The sequence below is a fragment of the Palaemon carinicauda genome, chromosome 37, assembly GCF_036898095.1.
Source record: "Palaemon carinicauda isolate YSFRI2023 chromosome 37, ASM3689809v2, whole genome shotgun sequence".
In the NCBI taxonomy this organism is placed as follows: domain Eukaryota; kingdom Metazoa; phylum Arthropoda; class Malacostraca; order Decapoda; family Palaemonidae; genus Palaemon; species Palaemon carinicauda.
Genome location: NC_090761.1, coordinates 60,437,668 through 60,459,411, shown reverse-complemented (window position 1 = coordinate 60,459,411; position 21,744 = coordinate 60,437,668). Strand labels below are relative to the sequence as shown.

The 21,744-nt window shown below is 34.2% G+C and overlaps 1 protein-coding gene across 1 annotated transcript in view; it reads left to right on the top strand.

The window, feature by feature from the left end:
* LOC137629333 (uncharacterized) overlaps positions 1–16,233 on the top strand; it is a 21,015-nt gene extending 4,782 nt beyond the window's left edge. The window contains exons 2-4 of the mRNA XM_068360589.1: positions 5,145–5,370; positions 5,423–6,046; positions 16,057–16,233. Of these exons, the coding sequence (XP_068216690.1) occupies positions 5,145–5,370; positions 5,423–6,046; positions 16,057–16,233 (1,027 nt within the window). The remainder of the gene's footprint in view (positions 1–5,144; positions 5,371–5,422; positions 6,047–16,056) is intronic.
* Positions 16,234–21,744: the final 5,511 nt, after the last annotated feature.

Sequence of the window (21,744 nt, the reverse complement as noted above, 5' to 3'; positions counted from 1 at the left end):
ACATTATCATTGCTCTAGTTTACAGTGGGAGGGTACAGTAAGTATACCGTCGTGTTTACAGGTGTACTATCGTGTAATATACACTGTTAAAAGTGTTCCTTAAAAAAAGCTGTAAAAATCCTGGAATAAATGTTACCAGCTATTTACCATTTTTTAAAAACGGATATATTGACTTAAAGGAGTGATATTACGGTCACCAACCGGTAAAAGATAATAACAAAGTAGAGTAAAATTACGGTCGCTTGCATTTAACTGAAATACGACTGAGAACAGTATATTTTTACGGAGAATTTCAGATTAAAATTACGGGTTTTTTCAACAGTGTATAAATAGTATGTAAGGGCAAATGCCAATGTACCAACCATCATTACGTTTTTCTCCTTCCCAAGTGCGAAGAAAACAAAAAGCATAGGACGAAAATAGAAGAAATCTGTTGACCATTCCCTAAAAAAAAAAAAAAAAAAAAAAAAGTTGTGAAAAAAAGCACTGTTAAAAAAACGTAATTTTAATCGGAAATTCTCCGTAAAAAAAAATACTGTTCTCAACCGTATTTCAGTAAAATACAGGCGACCGTAATTTTACTTTACTTCGTTATTATCTTTTACGATTTGGTGACCGTAATATAACTCCTTTACGTCAATATATCCGTTTTTAAAACGGTATAAATCCTGGAATAAATGTTGCCAAACATTTACCGTTTTTTAATGGAAATTTCTAACAGTGCAGGAGAATTCCGAAATCCAGCAATTGGAAGATGAACCTCTCCACCTGGATATTCCAGGCAGGTATAATGTCCGCCATCCCTCTTTTTAGAAGTTGAAAGCCAACTAACTCCATTATCATGGTTAATGTTCGCTCTACTCCCATGCGTCTCCGGAGTGGCTCGCTTCGCTTATAAAACCGGAAAAAGAACCTTTCACCGGATTACCCGGCTCTCTAGTCGCCTGCAAGACAATCCAATCCGTAAGCAGATTTCCCATGTAAATTCACATCAACTTATCCGGGGAGATTAGGGCTGTGTTTTTATGGGGAAATCAGACTCGAGGAAGAAATTATTAAGTCGTTAGGCAAGGGATAGAGATTTTCATTTGAATCAATTAATCTGTAATCACACAATGACTTATTTTTCGCCAGCAACACTCCGTTGCTGCAGGAATGAGAAACCGGCAGCATTTTGCTCGAGATATTGGCTTCTTAACTGTACGGGAAGCAGCCAGCTCAAACCGCGAGCATGACTTCGGATGTAAACAATATGTCTGCTGCAATTAGGACGTGCTCTTGCTTGGCAATCTTGAGTCCTATAAGCCCCACGAGATGATAAAAACCTGTTTAGTTGTAGCGTTCTTCAATGCACGTAATATTCCGAGAACACATATTACTGCAATAGTCAGAACATTTCTAGACCCCATGATGATGTCAGCTGATCGGTTTTGTTTACACTTTTTCCTATTTGTTCCACGAACCGCGAGATCGTAGTGTGACGCTGCAACACTTTCACTCACAATCATCGGCTGGAGGTTGGCGAAAACCTCAAGTAAGAAATGACTAGCGTGATTTCAGCTCTGAGTTAATCGCGAAAAGCAGATTATTGTGATGATGTACCAAGTTATTGAAACCACCTGATTATGACTTTGTTGATTGATTGAGTGTGTTCTGGTATCCTGACAATCGAAGAAGTCCTTATAAGATTTAAATAGCATCTTGGAAGAATATACAAATAAAGAACATCGGATTCTTCGATAAACTTTTATTCGAAAATATATTTCCACTTGTTATTGCTATTGAGTGTAAAGTTGTTTGGCAAAACATGTAAAGACAATACCAAAAGACGTGCTCTCTTTTACTAGAGAATCCATTATTGAAAGTTAAAAATCCTGTAAAAAAAAGTTTTTTGAACATTTTTCAAAGGTGGTCTGTAATCTTAACCTTAATTAAGAGTTAATGAAAATGTTATTTATCTTACTTTTATTGGGAAACTAGAAAGTATATTATACTTGAGTGATAAGATTTTTATTTCTTTTCAGTTACCCAATGAGATCCCCCCCCCCTACTCCAACTCCCTTAACACCCCCCCCCCCCCCCTCTTTCAGTGTTTATCTCCTATGACTGGCCTTTGCTCTTCCATCCAGTTCGACTTCGCTTAGAGACGTTTAATCATCTCGTCTTTTTGGGTGAGAAATTGTCTTGTACCCGGGCATGTCGTCATAACAGAGGATATTGTCGCTTATTCTATTTCGTCTTCTTAGATTCTCTCTCTCTCTCTCTCTTTCTCTCTTTCTCTCTCTCTCTCTCTCTCTCTCTCTCTCTCTCTCTCTCTCTCTCTCTCTCTCTCTCTCTCTCTCTCTCTCTCTGTCTGTCTCGGAAATGTATTCATCGATAAATTAGATAAGTTGGGAAGTCGTCTAATCAGTTTTAGTGGGAAAGCAAATTATATATATATATATATATATATATATATATTATATATATATATATATATATATATATATATATATATATATATATATATATTTATATTTGTACACAGAGAGAAAAAAGAATAAATAATCAATTACCGTCAAATTACACCCGTATGTAATATTCTGTAACATAATGAAACTGATTCCAAACATTCGAATAAATGTCAGGATAAAAAAAAAACGAATATTTGAAAAAAATATATATAATTATTTTTATTTATGAGATCACTTTTTTGTCTCAATAACGTATAAAAAAAAAAAAACCTTGAGATAAATAACAGTGGAAAAGGTTACGAAATAAAGGGAAATAGAAAGTATCTTTAAGGTTAAAAAAAACGAAGATAATTAGTGAAAAAAGATGAAAGGTCAAAACGCTAAAAAACGCTAAGTAATCATTAATTGGAAGAAAATTAATGAAACATGGACGTAAAATGAAAAAAATAACTGAAAGGAAAAACTGAAAAAGAATAAATTATTAATTAGAAGAAAATTACTGTAACATGGATGCAAAATAGAACAAATCACTGAAAGGAAAAACTGAAAAAAGAATAATTCTCCCATCCTCGACAATGATAAATTTGGTAATGAGGTCAATATTCAAATATTTGCTTTGGTATTTTATTTCCTATCAAATTATTGCAAGAATGCTTGAACTGAGAATCAAACCAGTCGTCCCTAGAAAAAGAAATATATAATAATTAATTTCTATTTACCGGTATGTGGATTTTCTCTCTGATTTCTCCCTTTTCCCTCACAAATAAATGAGATTTGTTAGTGTATATATATCCAGACTTTCAGATTTTATAAATTGCGCAAATGACCTGATATTGTATTCAACAAATCATGGCTGTGTATGAAAATGATAATACTGAAAATATTTTCAGATCTTCATATTTATTTTGCTGGCGATTTTATTTCCTTTTTTAGGTTTTAGATTTTATTTGTATATTAAATTTTGTTTTGTAGATAAATTGACGCAATTAGCCCACTGGTAGCTTTAGAATACATACTCCAGATATGTATGTAAAAATTCTTAAAAAGTTTCGAGAATTTGAAGTAGGGCTTATCATGGTGAAAGGGTTTGCGTATCGCCATGATCAGCTAAGCTGTACTAGTCAGGGACACCCATACTAGGTTGGTTTGCTGTGAGTGATCAGACGAAAATCTCCCACCATCACCAATCCGCAATGGCTAGCGTGGTGATGAAAACTAGCCAAAATCCCAGACATGAATAAAGGCATACCTGAGACCTTTCTACTGCAGTAGACTAGAAACTTCTACATTTGTTGTTATTATACACACACACACACACACACACTCACACACACACACACACACACACACACACACACATATATATATATATATATATATATATATATATATATATATATATATATGTATATATCATCATCAGCCGTTAATTGTCTACTACTGAATAAAGGCCTCAGACATGTCTTTCCACTCCTGTCTACCTATGGTCTTTTTATGCCAGTCTATACACACAAATTTTCTTAGCCATTCCCTCCTAACAGTGGAAAGGAATAATACTATTCTCACTGCCCTATTCACCTTTTAACCACGAAATCAGGGATGAACCCGTTGTGCAGCAAAACTTCCAAAACATTAGTCGTATCATACAGAAGATTCATCAGTAGTTTGACGAAATCCTTTAAGCACATTTTGCCATTTACTTTTATTTCGTTTGCACTCTTGCGTTCCAGCCCTTCCCCTCCTATCTCCCACAACTTCTTAATTATACGTTCTTCTAGATAACCATTTACCGTTCATTCTCTCCACATGACTAGACTACATTTCCCTTACACTAAATTTTTACCACATCTTTGAATCGCCACATGTCTCGGTTAATGAAATTTTCTTACACCACATGCACAGTACCAATCATTCATCTTTATGTTCATTAACATTCAGATATTCTAACAACATGTAAGAAAAATAAATGTACAGTACATGGGAAGGACATACAATGAGTATGACAGATAATTGATGGACATTAAGAATAAGAAAAATGGGTTCCTAGAGATGATACATATGTGCATATATATATATATATATATATATATATATATATATATATATATATATATATATATATATATATATATATATAAATATATATATATATATATATATATATATATATATATATATATATATATATATATATATATATATATATATATATATATATACACGAGTATATATGAATTATATATATACAAATATATATATATACATATATATATATATATATATATATGTATATATATATATATATATATATATATATATATATATATATATATATATATATATATGCGTGTGTGCGTGCATGTATGTACACAAATAAAAAAGGGCTCAGCATATTATCAATAAAAAGTTTATAAAATCAGAAAATAGAAGCAACCTGTCAAAGACAATATCCTTTGACTCGACGAATCCTTTACATAACTAATTTTCCCCGTTTTGGAAAAAGGCAACTGACTACTCCACGTTGAGGCAGAACAATAAAAAGAAGACAAAGGCATCAGAAACAAGCAGAAGAAATCAGCAGAGACTAAAGAAGAAGAAATCAGCAGAGACTAAAGCAGCAGAAATCAGAAGAGACGAAAGCAGCAGAGGTCAGCAGAGACAAAAGCCGAAGAAATTATCAGACTAAAACAGAACTCAGCAGAGACAAAAGCAGAAATTAGTAGAGACAAAAGCAGGAAACGTCAACAGAGACAAAAGCAGAAGAAATCAGCAGAGACAAAAGCAGCAGAAATCAGCAGAGACAAAAGCAGAAGAAATCAGCAGAGACAATAGCAGCAGAAATCAGCAGAGACAAAAGAAGAAGAAATCAGCTGAGACAAATAATGCAGAAAGCAGAGACAAAAAGCAGCAGAAACAAGTAGAGACAAAAGCAGCAGCAATCAGCAGGCAAACGTAGAAAAAATCAGTAGACGTCGGCAGAAACAAAGCAGAAAAAATCATCAGAGACTAAAGCAGCAGAAGTCAGCAGAGACAAAACCAGAAGAAACAAGCAGAAACAGTGGCAGAAGAAATCGGCAGAAACAAAAGGCAGCAGAAATCAGCAGAGACGAAAGAAAAAATCAGCAGAGACAAAAGAAGAAATCAGCAGAGACAGAAGGCAGCAGAAATCAGCAGAGACAAAGGGCAGCAGAAATCAGCAGAGACAAAAGAAGAAATCAGCAGAGACAAAAGGCAGCAGAAATCAGCAGAGACAAAGGGCAGCAGAAATCAACAGAGACAAAGGGCAGCAGAAATCAGCAGAGACAAAAGAAGAAATCAGCAGAGACAAAAGGCAGCAGAAATCAGCAGAGACAAAAGAAGAAATCAACAGAGACAAAAGGCAGCAGAAATCAGCAGAGACAAAAGAAGAAATCAACAGAGACAAAAGGCAGCAGAAATCAGCAGAGACAAAAGAAGAAATCAGCAGAGACAAAAGGCAGCAGAAATCAGCAGAGACAAAAGAAGAAATCAACAGAGACAAAAGGCAGCAGAAATCAGCAGAGACAAAAGAAGAAATCAACAGAGACAAAAGGCAGCAGAAATCAGCAGAGACAGTATTATTCGCGCAAACGAAATAACAAATTACCTTTCAGGTAACAAGTGGAGAAGGGGAAGGGGTAAGACCGCTATTGATGGGAGTTCTAATCAAACATCAAAGGTTGGCCAACGTCCCAGAATTGGAGATGGAGGGCGGGGTCCTCCTGAGAGAGAGAGAGAGAGAGAGAGAGAGAGAGAGAGAGAGAGAGAGAGAGAGAGAGAGAGAGGGGGGGGGGCTATTAACCTTGACTTCTTGGTTACCTTGAACTTCGGGAGAGATGGTATTTTACATGATCTCTCTCTCTCTCTCTCTCTCTCTCTCTCTCTCTCTCTCTCTCTCTCTCTCTCTCTCTCTCTCTCTCTCTCTCTCATACGCACAAATAATATGTATATACACATAGTCATTCATATGTATATATATATATATATATATATATATATATATATATATATATATATATATATATATATATATATATATGTATGTATGTGTGTGTGTATGTATGTATGTATATATATATGTGTGTGTGCGTGTGCGTGTGCGTGCGTGTCATGTGCGTGTGTATTTTATATAGGCATAGAGTCATAGTAATCTTACGTCTCACCGTAAGTAAGGAGCAGTCAACAAAGTGGCTTAACATTCGGTTCACATTTGCTTGGTCCAAGAATTTCCTCTCTGTCCTTTCACTGATTAGTACATTCAGCGAATGCTAAAGTCAATACAAAAAAGATGTAGGGCCTGCAACCCCACTTTCATAGAAATGCTGAGGAGTTGGAAAGCTGTGGCTACTTGGTGCCTTTTCTCCTATTATTATTATTATTATTATTATTATTATTATCCTAGTTGGAAAAGCTGGATGCTATAAGCCCAGGGGCTTCAACAGGGAAAAATATCCCAGTGAGGAAAGGAAACATGGAAATAATTAAGCAAGAGAAGTAATGAACAATCCAAATAAAATATTTTAAAAACTGTAACAACTTTGAATTATGATAGTGATATTATTATTATTATTATTATTATTATTATTATTATTATTATTATTATTATTATCATCATTGGTTCGTTTATTAATCAACAAATTGGTTCTAATATTTTTTTCAATATCTAATTTCTTATATTATTTATTTGTAATCACCACTTTACTTTATGAAATAAAACACTACTTATCTATATTTTATGTGCAATGTGGTATTTAATTACAATGTCATATTTCTAATTCTAATTATCTTTTATTATGTGCTCCCTTATTAGAGTAATAGAAAAAAAACTTATATAGTAAGAAAAAACATCTTGTTTAACTTCAGAAGTCCAGACTTACGGTGAATGTTTTTATGTTTAACATATTGATATGTTTTTCATTTCATGTTTTATTCATGACAGATCTATTTTCATGTTGTTACTGATCATGAAATATTTTATATTTTTTTTGCCGTTACTTCTCATATGTAGATTACTTATTTCCTTACTTCTTTTCCTCAGTGGGCTGCTTTCTTTTTTTGAGCTCTTGGGCTTGTATCATCCTGCTTTTCCAACTAGGGTTGTAGCTTAGCTAATGATAATAATAATAATAATAATAATAATAATAATAATAATAATAATAATAATAATAAGTACATTATGCGTAAGAACTACTTATACAATTAGTAAACTCTAACATCTGTTACCATAAATATTCATATTATCTGTAAACAGGAAATTTCTTCATTGTTTTTTTTAAACAGAAAAGACAACAAGCTAAAGGTATTTTCAGAAGCTTTGCATCAATAGAACAACCCTCGTTTTAAAGGTTTAAAGGTCACCCATGAATGGCATAGGCAAGGGACAGTGACATTACCCTAAAAAACCAGCGCCCAAGTCCTCTCCCCACCCAAGCTAAGACCATGAAAGGCCAGGCACTGGCTACTGGTAGACCTATCCTACAAACCCCCCATCCTTAGATCATATAGTTAGATTGCAGACAATGCAAGAAACTATCGAACTTAAGCGGGTCTCGAACCCCTGTCTAGCAGATCTCCAGGCAGGGACGCCACTCGAAGACACAAAAATCCACTACCATAAAGCGCCCCCATACACGCACAGTTGTAACTGACAGGTCGACTGAGAAAACCAGATTTAACTAGTTTGTTCAGCGACCTGTCAGTTAAAACTGTGTGTGTATGGCAGGCTTAAGATTGGCATAATAACCATTCTTATCTATTTCCACCGTCTTGTTGATTTCAAGCGACTGTCGCAATTTCCTTCCAATTTCGGAATGTTGCTATACGTGGGTGAAGCTGTCTGCTACCCAAGCACAAACACCGGTTATTAAATTATTCAAATACCTTCCTCCTCCTCCCTGCAAGCACATTTATTCATTCATGTGACACTAAACGCCATCTATCGGCGATTAATTTATTCAATCTATAAGACACAGCCTGTAGGTGTCTGATGAATTATATGTATTGATTCCTTTTACACATCGGATTTAGCTGTATTTTGATTTACTTAAAGTGAAATATTCTATGATATCAATGAAAGTTTTCTAAATCAAGTTTTACTCCACAGAAAAGGAATTGGTTATCGAAATCTTTGTTCAGAGGTCTGATTGTCTTTATAAACGGTTTATTTAAACGTTTAAAAGGATATAAACTCAAAAATAGTTTTTGAGATAAGAAATCCTTCATTTTTTCCATATTTCAGAGCTGGGTGCAATTCATATACTTATCACGAATCTTTTGCTGAGAAGGACTCAAACTAGTTTATGTTCTGATTATCGTCTATTCTTATTCCATTTATGTCTCCAACTTCCTTTTTGTTCCTGTGATTGATATCTTTGTTCACCCATTTGTTCTCTTTTCCCACATATATATATATATATATATATATATATATATATATATATATATGTGTGTGTGTGTGTGTGTGTGGATATATATACAGCATATATATATATATATATATATATATATATATATATATATATATATATATATATATATATATATATATGAACATATATCACAAGCACACGTGATTTCAATCAATGTAAATATCATCCACGAATGGCATTTAATACCGAATTCTATCTTGGGAATATATATGTGTGTTTGTGTATGTAAGTATATGTATGCATATACAGTATATGTATGTGTGTGTACATACGTGAATTTTTGGGTTAAAACTACCAATTAAAGATTATGTAATCCTCTTGAACCTTTTCATAGTAGTAAAATGACAAATGATCTAGGATGATGAATCAGATAACAATAAATTAAAGAAAATAAATCAATCGTTTCTTAATGGGATTCCTCATGCCTTGGGTATCCTATTAGAAATGCCCTTGCCTAGCAATCTGCCGGTCTGGGATTCGAGTCTCGCTCCAGCTAGATAGTTTCTTGCTGTGTCTGGAATCTCACCTTGTGAGTTAAGGATGGGAGTTTTGAAGGAGCCTATAGATTTACTTGCTGTGTTATTGACAGCCATTGCCTGGCCATCCCTGGTCCTAGCTTAGAGTGAGAGAGCATTGGGCACTGATCGTATATATGATGAGTCTTTAGGGCATTGTCATGCTAGGGAAAGCATTGTCACCGTCCCCTGCCTCTGCCATTCATGAGCGACCTTTAATGTGTACGCCTCAGGAAACTGTCCCTAAATGAAGCGAAAGTGGCTATTTTTATCCAATCATGATATAATTTTTATGTGCTGTTTTAAAACACACATTTGTTTATGTTTTGGTTAGAAACTTTATCTGACATTTTGTCTGATTCTGAATATATTTTCTGTTACGATTTTAACGTTTTTAAGAATATCCGGCATAATAGATAAAGTTTAAATAGCTATTTATCATAGGGTTTAATTTCTAGCTTTTATCATTAAGAATATATATATATATATATATATATATATATATATATATATATATATATATGTGTGTGTGTGTGTGTGTGTATATATATATATATATATATATATATATATATATATATATATATATATATATATATATATATATATATACATATATCTTTTCCAGCCAGCTCTTTGAGAGCCAAATTTGACTCTTATAGGGCTGGTAAATTTTCATTCCTTTGACAATAAAAATTAATGGGGTTATGAATATACGTATTGAACACATATCATCTTTAATGATCTTGCTATGTGATTCATCACTTTGAAAGTCTGACGTTGTCTCCAAGAAACGTTGAATCACAACCAGAGACTTGAGAAACCTCTTGCCTCACTGTCCGAGAACCTTTAAGCCTTGAAATTCTCGGAAAAGATTGTAAGAGAACTTGAGCTGGTTTTAGTGTCTCTATGATACTAATACAAATACATTTTTTATACTGATACATTTTATTGGGTCGTTACTTTATTTCTTTATTTCTTTATTTCCTTATTTCCTTTCCTCACTGGGTTATTTTTCCCGTTGGAGCCCTTGGGCTTATAGCATCTTGCTTTTCCAACTAGGGTTGTAGCTTGGCTAATAATAATAATAATAATAATAATAATGATAATAATAATAATAATACATAAATACATCATCATGAGTTGATTTCTTTTTATGGTGGCCAACCTTTTTTTTTTTGCTGGTTTGAGTAAAACTGATGTCGGTTATAGTGTCTTCCCAGTGTTGAAATCTTTCCAGCTGTGATCAAGTTGTAGAATGATCATCCTAATCAGCTAATTGAATTGGTAGAGCTTTAAAAGTTCAATCTTACATCAAATGCTTTTATGTTGAACAGGATCACATTATTCTTTTTATAGTTTATATATGAAATACATGTTTTAATGTTGTTACTGTTTTTAAAATTTCATTTTAATTGTTGATTATTTCTCATATTGTTTATTTATTGTCGTATTTCCTTTCCTCACTGGGCTGTTTTTCCCTGTTGGAACCCTCGGGCTTATAGCATCTTACTTTTCCAACTAGGGCTGTAGTATAGCTAATAATAATAATAATAATAATAATAATAACATAAAAATACCATTGGCTCGGTCTGATGAGCGGAAGCTCTTTTACAGACCTGCTAATATATGAGCTTGTTTAGTGACCAAGTCCACAGATGATGGACAAAAGCTCTAAAAGTCCTTTGTAATATCTACAAATATGCACCTAATTTTTATACACGTCTTACATCATTGTGGCACCTTTTCAACATAAGCTCATGTTTCATACCAGAACGTCAGCTGGCCAAGCCCAACCCCCCACTGTGGTGCCCAACTACAGCAGTGGCCTCCCCAGTAAACAGCTTAAACTCACGATCCAGGCTGGGATCGATCTGCTGCTAAGCGAATGCTAGGCAAACATGTTACCACTGTACTATCCAGGGAGGAATTTACAAGGGAAATATATTAAACACAAAAGCCGTCGCTTCGAACACATCCAATCTATCTGGCTGACATCACAACCGCTAACGCAGAAATCAAACGTTTTTATCTCCGGGGGACAGTCGCTGTGTTCCCATTTCAAAACGTTTGGCAGTTCGTCAGCGTGAAATCATTCCGCCTGTGATGCAAAGACCATTGCCTTGTTTGTCGTGACATGTAGTCAATAAACAAATGTTGAAATCCAAAGTATTAGTAGAGTGTTGTGTGGAATATGATAACGTGATGAAAAATAGCCGATTTGTGTAAATGCTCATTTCAGGACTGCTCCGGGATTGTCATTCTCATTTTGAATGTTCTCAATATAACAATATAGTATTAACTGTGAGTTTTAGAGAACGTTTGTTGATATGAAATGTATTTATTGGTGACGTTTTAGACTCATTGGCTTATCTGTTTTGTTGCTGGCATTTCTGACGTAATTTATATTTATATCGTTTTGTGGTAATTCCGTTCTTGAATGATAGTCTTATTGACAGTATTTTGATGTAAAATGTATACGCTATTCATCCATTTCCTCCTCGATAATGAATTAAAGAGAAAAACAATAAAGGATGAATCTTTGCTGGGATAATTTCCTGAAATATTCCTGGCGTTTAAAATAAAGCGATGTTCTTCATTGTTTTTTTAGACTTCAATTCATGTTACGAAACAGCTGTAGTTTGCTTAACCTACATTGTGATGTTTTAAACCTGATTATAGTATTTTTAGTATCCCTGATTAATTTCCTAAATGTTTAAAATAATCAAGTTTCGAAATCGGGAATAATTTTATGGTGCTACTATAGCGTGAGGTCTACCACACTATAGCGTGAGGTCTACCTCCCGTTAGCACTATAGCGTGAGGTCTACCGCTGAATTATTCGTCCCTCATAGATAAAACACATTTCATACTTTTGTTTAAGCAATAAACACTTAATTTAAACATATCTTAGAAATGACTTAAATAGATAATTGGATTTCTAATTACATTAAAAAAAGGAATAAAGGTAAAAATAAAAATGTTATCATATATTTCCATACATTTATCCTAGCGGTACACACTTCGTACATCTTCTAAGAAAGACACAAATAGATCATTGGAATGTTTTCTCATCACCTTCCAGCAAAAATAATCAAGATGAGACTGGAACAGCTGACGACCAACACTTCGCATTAATCTCTTCAGAATCATCATTTTAGCGTCCAACCACGATCGCTCAATTGCCTGTGTGTGTGCTCCTGTCGCTGGATCCACATAATATTGCTGGTGGTTCACTGTAGAATGCTGGTCAGTGATCCCACTTTTGGGGAATTTGTCCCCAGATTGGGAATTTTGAATGTTTTTGAGGAAAATCAGGGGAATTCGATAAATTTGGGGATATCTGGGGAATTTGAATAGGTTTTCAGTGAAATCTTAGGAACATTAAAAAAAAAAAAAACCCAGCCGACCAAAACAAAACAATGACCTCTCCCTTTGTAGCCTTTGTTTTGGAAGACCTGATCAAGTTCTGAATCACAAAACAGTCCCGTCAGCTTTTAAAGTTCAGACATAAATTTGTTAATTGGAATTTCCTTTTACCTAGCAACATTTTGGGTGAAAAATTGCATTTATACATTCATTACATACATCATGCACTGGTTTTTACGATGTAGTAAAACAGGGTTTCTCTACAAAAACACAATTAACCACCTCAACGAGAAGCAGTTTATTAAAAAAAAAGTTTTTATTTATATAGTAGTGGAAAATAATAATTGCATTTATAATGACGCCGTGATTCTAGTCAAAAGCTATTCCCTTCCAATTAAACTGTTATGATATTTAAATTTGGCTCGTGAAAATTAACGCAATTTTCACTCCCTTTTATTTCTAATGTTGCTTTGTAGAGATTTCCAGGTGTCGAAGGGCAGGGTTGCCAGGTTGGCCTTTATTCTGGCCAGAAATCTCCAAATTTGGCCCTTTTTCGCGCTAGATACCTAAATTTGGCCTTTTTAAAATTGGTTAGCTTTAAAGGATATATTTTCGGCCCTTTTTACTATTAGGTTGGCCTTTTAAAGCTGCAGTTGTCCAGACGTTGGCCTTTTCTCAATTGGAAAACCTGGCAACTCTGGTCCCTTCTAATTGTGATCAAACCAATCGTGCAAAGAGTAGTTAATTAATTTCTTTTTCGTTCCTCGCTTTCTCTTTACAAGACTTCCTAACTTCATTATGCAATAGAATGGTAACTGAAAAGATTAATTAATCAGAAAGAAAGACTCTCAAGAAAGATATAAAAGTCAATAATAGTTTTGTGAAGAACAAGATGGACAAAAAGGAAGGGAACCTGCACATAATATGGGCATCATATTTGCGGGGGCCAATAAATACCGAAACTTGAATATGACCTGTGTAAAGCAAGACAAAGGACAGAAATATGTTGCTTCATTATATATTGCACTCAAAAGAGGAAAAGTTAGTATGGGTACATACTGTATATACTGTGTATATACTGTGTGTGTGTGTATATATATATATATATATATATATATATATATATATATATATATATATATATATATATATATATATAAACCGTTGGCAAACATGGACTCCTAAGATATACCACCTAGCACGGTCTGGACATGCTCCTCGCACTCCCCCAAGAGGGATTAGTTCACCACTTTCAACTGGGCTCCACAAGGCACCAAAAGAGTTGTAAGACCCAGGCCTACATGGCTGAGGACTATGAAGCGTGGAGTAGGAGATGATGAATGGAGAAGTATAGATTTAGAAGCTCAAGATAGAGACAAATGGCGAAATCTAACCGAGGCCTTTTGCGTCAATAGGCGTGGGAGATGATGATGATGGGTGTGCTTATGTGTGAGTGTACCAAGGAGAAAGAGAGACTGTTTGTGCTCGAGCAAATACATAAACATGCAGCCAACTCACAGATTGATTTTCGTTAGCTTTTAACCTACACTACATCCTTTAACCTCATTTATTAATTTCCCCATCCATCCACCCCTCTGTTAACTATACTCTTCACTCTACGTTTAGTTTGCAGGCGTACATGATTGAACCGTTTGCATCCCAATCAACATATTTTTCTTTCATAAACTCCCCTCATCGTTGCATTTCCTACTCCCTTCCTCTTCCGCATGAATATGTCCTCATATTTTTTTTTTTTTTTTTTTTTTACAAACGCCATCGTTTTCAATCACTCTCCCACGGTTGTTATCAGCCTGTCAAGAAGGAGATTTTCCTAACAAGGTCCAATTTCGCGTATAGAACAGGCCCATCTCTATATTGGGTTCAAGACAAGACGGTCCAATTATAAGACCAGCTTAATCGTTAAATTGCCTGTTATCAAGGGTCTTCTGGCCACGATTCTTTCCCGAACCGGGTCAGGGATAAAAGCACATCAATAACTCCACGTCACGTGACTCAGAGCGATTTACCCCGCCAGGGGTAATGATCGTAAACTCTTATTTTATGGGTCATGTAATGCAGCGCCATCTTTCGGAAGCTCTCTAGAGCTAAGCTGATTGCCAATAGCCTTTGTGATTTGGTTTTCATTTTCCCTCGATGGAGTATTTTCTATGTGCAAAAACCCATTACATCTTTTATAGACTGGCGAAAGTGGTAAATGGCTTCCGGCAAAGGATTCCATTTAAATATTGCCATGTAGGGTTTACATTTCATCTAACATTTTTGTGGGAAATATTAGTATTCTTGATCACATGTCGGGTCATCGTGTAGGAATGTAATTACTGCCATGAAATCTCTTGTGTTTTCTCTATGCATATTTCATTCGCTATTTGGCAACTCTTTGTTGGTACGAGTGTGTTCTCTTTCGATAGAGATGATCATGCTTTTATGTTTTTTATCTTCTTTTTAGGAAAGGGGTGGGAAGGCTTGACCTTAATGATATTCACTGCCATTCTTTTAGTTTATGACCTGCGTTCAGGAGAAATATATAGACAGGTGGAAGTGATGTGAACGGTATTTAGACCAAAAAACCAAGAAAGCATAGATGAATACATAGATCAATTTGGAATTCAGCAACAAATTGAATAACATTGAAATTCAGCAACAAAGTGAACAATATTGCAATTGAGAAACAAAGTGAACAAGATTGGAATTCAGCAACAAAGTGAACAAGATTGGAATTCAGCTACAAAGTGAACAAGATTGAAATTCATCAACAAAGTGAACAAGATTGGAATTCAGCAATAAAATGAACAAGATTGGGATTCAGCTACAAAGTGAACAAGATTGGAATTCAGAAATAAAGTGAACAAGATTGGAATTCAGCAACAAAATGAACAAGATCGGGATTCAGCTACAAAGTGAACAAGATTGGAATTCAGAAATAAAGTGAACAAGATTGAAATTCAGCAACAAAATGAACAAAATTGGAATTCAGCAACAGTGAACAAGATTGGAATTCAGCAACAAAATGAACAAGATTGGAATTCAGAAATAAAATGAACAAGATTGGGATTCAGCTACAAAGTGAACAAGATTGGAATTCAGAAATAAAGTGAACAAGATTGGGATTCAGCTACAAAGTGAACAAGATTGGAATTCAGAAATAAAGTGAACAAGATTGGAATTCAGCAACAAAATGAACAAGATCGGGATTCAGCTACAAAGTGAACAAGATTGGAATTCAGAAATAAAGTGAACAAGATTGAAATTCAGCAACAAAATGAACAAAATTGGAATTCAGCAACAGTGAACAAGATTGGAATTCAGCAACAAAATGAACAAGATTGGAATTCAGCAACAAAATGTACAAGATTGGAATTCAGAAATAAAGTGAACAAGATTGAAATTCAGCAACAAAATGAACTAAAATGGAATTCAGCAACAAATTGAACAAGATTGGAATTCAGCAACAAAGTGAACAAGATTGGTATTCAGCAACAAAATGAACAAGATTGGAATTCAGCAACAAAATGAACAAAATTGGAATTCAGCAACAGTGAACAAGATTGGAATTCAGCAACAAAATGAACAAGATTGGAATTCAGAAATAAAGTGAACAAGATTGAAATTCAGCAACAAAATGAACAAAATTGGAATTCAGCAACAGTGAACAAGATTGGAATTCAGCAACAAAATGAACAAGATTGGAATTCAGCAACAAAATGTACAAGATTGGAATTCAGAAATAAAGTAAACAAGATTGAAATTCAGCAACAAAATGAACTAAAATGGAATTCAGCAACAAATTGAACAAGATTGGAATTCAGCAACAAAGTGAACAAGATTGGAATTCAGCAACAAAATGAACAAGATTGGAATTCAGCAACAAAATGTACAAGATTGGAATTCAGAAATAAAGTGAACAAGATTGAAATTCAGCAACAAAATGAACTAAAATGGAATTCAGCAACAAATTGAACAAGATTGGAATTCAGCAACAAAGTGAACAAGATTGGAATTCAGCAACAAAATGAACAAGATTGGAATTCAGCAACAAAATGTACAAGATTGGAATTCAGAAATAAAGTAAACAAGATTGAAATTCAGCAACAAAATGAACTAAAATGGAATTCAGCAACAAATTGAACAAGATTGGAATTCAGCAACAAAGTGAACAAGATTGGAATTCAGCAACAAAATGAACAAGATTGGAATTCAGCAACAAAATGTACAAGATTGGAATTCAGAAATAAAGTAAACAAGATTGAAATTCAGCAACAAAATGAACTAAAATGGAATTCAGCAACAAATTGAACAAGATTGGAATTCAGCAACAAAGTGAACAAGATTGGAATTCAGCAACAAAGTGAACAAGATTGGAATTCAGCAACAAAATGAACAAGATTGGAATTCAGCAACAAAATGTACAAGATTGGAATTCAGAAATAAAGTAAACAAGATTGAAATTCAGCAACAAAATGAACTAAAATGGAATTCAGCAACAAATTGAACAAGATTGGAATTCAGCAACAAAGTGAACAAGATTGGAATTCAGCAACAAAATGAACAAGATTGGAATTCAGCAACAAAATGTACAAGATTGGAATTCAGAAATAAAGTGAACAAGATTGAAATTCAGCAACAAAATGAACTAAAATGGAATTCAGCAACAAATTGAACAAGATTGGAATTCAGCAACAAAGTGAACAAGATTGGAATTCAGCAACAAAGTGAACAAGATTGGTATTCAGCAACAAAATGAACAAGATTGGAATTCAGGTACAAAGTGAACAAGATTGGAATTCGGCAACAAAATGAACAAGATTGCAATTCAGAAAAAAGGAACAAGATTGGAACTCAGCAACAAAATGAACAAGATTGAAATTCAGCAACAAAATGAACAAGATTGGAATTCAGCAACAAAATTAATAAAGTTGGAATTCAGAAACAAAGTGAACAAGATAGGAATTCAGCAACAAAGTGAACAAGATTGAAATTCAGCAACAAAGTGAACAAAATTGGAATTCAGAAACAAAATGAACAAGATAGGAATTCAAAGTGAACAAGGGTTAATACATTCAAGGGAACCAATGTTGCCTCTAACCCAATAAAAACTTGAAGATTTTAATGAAGTCGATCATCTGTATGATTCATAAAGATAAAAGATAAGCAACTTTTCTTTTTGAAAAGTAATTAACAGCAGAGAGCAGAATTGCTACTTGACCTAAATTCGACTTTTCTGGTTACTCTAATTAGTAAATAATTAAAATTTGTTGCATAATGGCCTCATCCTCAGCTATTATTCGACTCGAATTGAAGTACTGAAACCTGCACCGAAATCGGCAACAGATTAGAAATAAGCCTTGTTCAGTTAATGAAAGATAGGGGTAAGCTTTTTCAATTCTGACCTTGTTTTATGGTTAAGCTCCCCTTGCATAGACCTATTGTGTGTGGGTGATTTGCTATATAATAAGAGTAAGTATATATATATATATATATATATATATATATATATATATATATATATATATATATATATATATATATATATATACATGTATATATTTATATATTTATATATATATATACATATATATATATATATATATATATACATATATATATATATATATATATATACAGTATATATATATATATATATATATATATATATATATATATATATATATATATATAACACTTATGGGGAGAGAAATAGGAAGTAGTCATACCCTGGTGAGTGGGGCTTGCCCCGAGAAGTACACTCGGAAACCACACTCTCTCACACATTGCCAAACTAGCAGGTTGTGTGCATATATGTCTAAATATTTAGACGTCATTTTATAGGGCTCGGATACACTAGTTTAATATATTAGACGAACGCAGAAAACTCAAATCTAGATTTTCAGTCCTTCATCGAATCCTTTCATCAAGCTGTAAATTTGATCATGAGCGAGATATTATTTCTAAACCATAAGAAATTAAAAGAAATTAAAGGGAAACTAATGGGAGAGGGGATAAAAGAGCGGGTCCGTAACTCGTTTGAAGTGATAGATTAGCCTCTTGGTAGAGATAAGACAAAAGTAGCGTTGGAAAACGAAAGCTTTAACAAAATTTCATAATTTTATTTCTCTAACAATATAATGTATCTCATTCTTTCCTACGCCTATGCTATTCGTATTAATTGACGTCTACAGAGAAAAGGATTTTTATTGTAATTATTATCATTATATTATTTTTACATAATGGTTTTATTTCATTCCTTACTCTTGCATATATGAAGTATATTTTTACCAGTAAATGCAAATGCAGCATAATCGAGAGGCACACCGCAATTTAGTCTTTACTTAACTTTCCTTTAAGGGCTGTTTTACCTGAGCCTGTCATATGCGGGAAAGCCCTTTGACTAACAGGACATACAAGATTTTATTTTCATATACATTTTTGAGTATTATTATTATTATTATTATTAATTGCTAAGCTATAACCCTATTTGGAAAAGCAGAATGCTATAAGCCCAGGGGTTCCAACAGGGAAAATAGCCCAGTGAGGAAAGGAAAAAAGAAAAAATTAAATATTTTAAGAAGAGTAACATTGAAATAGATATCTCCTATATAAATCATAAAAACATCAGCAAAACAAGAGGAAGAGAAATAAGGCAGAATAGTGTGCCCGAGTGTACCCTCAAGCAAGAGAACTCTAACACAAGACAATGGATTTAATGGTGAAAGATAATCCCCATTATTGAAGCTCTTCGAATTTAAGAAAGTCTTCCATTTCTCAAAAGCCTTGATGTCGTCAGGCCTTCCATTGCCTTGGGGTAGAGTGTTCTTGCTTAAGGTACACTCGGGCACACTATTCTTTATATTTTTTTATCTTCTTATTTTGAAGTTTTTATAGTTTTATGTGAAAGATTTATTTTATTGTTGTTACTGTTCTTGAAATATTTTATTTTAATTTTTCCTTCCATCTCCTGTTGTTTATTTACTTCTTGATTTCCTTTCCTCGCTGGGCTACTTTCCCTGTTGGAGCCCTTGGGCTTATGGCATTTTGCTTTTCCAACTAGGGTTGAAGCATAGCAAGCAATAATAATAACAATAATTTGGATATCTTGGCGCCACATATTTGAAAACTCGAGAACCTATAGCAACCCATTTCTACTGACCGCAAATGAGTGTCCGTCAAAAGTTAACCAGAGTTTATGAAAACCACTTCTTAGATTATGACTCATTACATTCCCATTTACTCTTATCCAAAGGAAGATTTATGCAAGGTGGGGAAATAATACTCTCATGCAAATCAAGGGAGATTTTGAATGATTGAAAGGATATGATTTTGGGATTTTACGTTTCCATTCTTCATATCATCTCGGACAAAGCTTTAGAAGTACGGAAATGAAAACAGTAATGTCACTTATACTTTTCATACATTACAATTGTCAGTTGTGCTTGCCGATGTGATAACGTCTTTGACTGGGGTTCGAGTCCCGCTTAAGCTCGTTAGTTTCTTTGGCCGCTGCAACCTCACCATCTTTGTGAGCTAAGGATGGGGGATTTTGGGGAGCCTATAGGTCTGTCGGCTGAGTCATCAACAGCCATTGCCTGGCCCTCCTTGGCCCTAGCTTGCGTGGAGAGGGGCTTTGTCGATGATCATATGTATATATGGCCAGTCTCTAGGGCATTGTCCTGCTCGATAGGGCAATGTCATAGTCTCTTGTCTCTGCCATTCATGAGTGGCTTTTAAAAACCTTTAAATCTTGTGCTGTGTACTCTACACACTGACTCTTAAGGCTTCTACTAGAGCTCTGTTACTCTGAAAGGCCTCCCTGACCCCAGCGTTACATGCCATATGGTCCAAATTGATCAATCCAATCCAATCAATTATAATCCGATAACACTAGTTTTGAAAGAGAATTTTCATTGCAGCAGAGACCGGCGGGAGGGGCAACCTAATGAACTCATGTACCTCGTAAGGGAAACAAGTCTGAATAAAAATGTGACGTCAGTAAAGTATAAGATGCAGAATGGAAAGAGATGTGATAAGGGTAAAAATATGGCAGGTGAAAGAAAACGGGAAATGGAATTAATCGGGAAAGTAAAAGATGTTACAATAAAGGTATGAGAAATGAGTTAAGTAGTAGCCCCAGTGGTAACGTGTTTGCCTAGCATTTGCATGGTGGCAGATCGATCCCAGCCCTGGACCGGGAGCTGCTGTTTATTGGGGAGGCCACTGCTGTGGTTGGGCACTATAGTGGGGGTTGGATTTGCCCAGCTGACGTTCTTGTGAGTATCTATTCTGGTGAAATTGGAACTGAAACCGAATACCTTTAACCTTGTAACCTTTAAGGAAGATGAAAGAAATCAGGAAAAAAAGATACGAGATGAAAGGTATGAGAAATTAGTTATTAGAGGAATAAGGAAAATGTAAGATGGGATCTGGTAGGACGGGAAAATTAAAGATGAAAAAGAATAATAAAAACGAAAACAATGAAAGTGTTTCAGTAGGGAATTATATTTCGATTGGAGTTTTTTTTATAGCGTTAGAAAAAAACGCAGGGCAATTTCAAATAAAAAAAATGTTTTATTTTTAATCAGAATATTTTACAGAGTAGGATTGAGTTAATGAAGAATATTAAATTTTCTCTACAAAAGTTAACAAAATCTTTAAACATTTTCGATGCACCTCAATTACATTTTTCGTGAATGCAGAGAAAAAAATGTTAATACTGAAAATTCTGATCAATAGACAACGTATGAATGATTCTTTCCTAATTTAGAATATCCTGATCTTTTATGCACCACTGTCAAATTTCAATTTCAGGGAATACGCTTGTTACATATTCATCTAAAACATGAACGTATTTGACTGCTATAAGTGAACTTGGCGTTCAGAATTGACAATAAAACACTTTTTTCATTAATTTCTATTGAAAGAAAGTTGTTTGCGATGGCAAAACAAAAT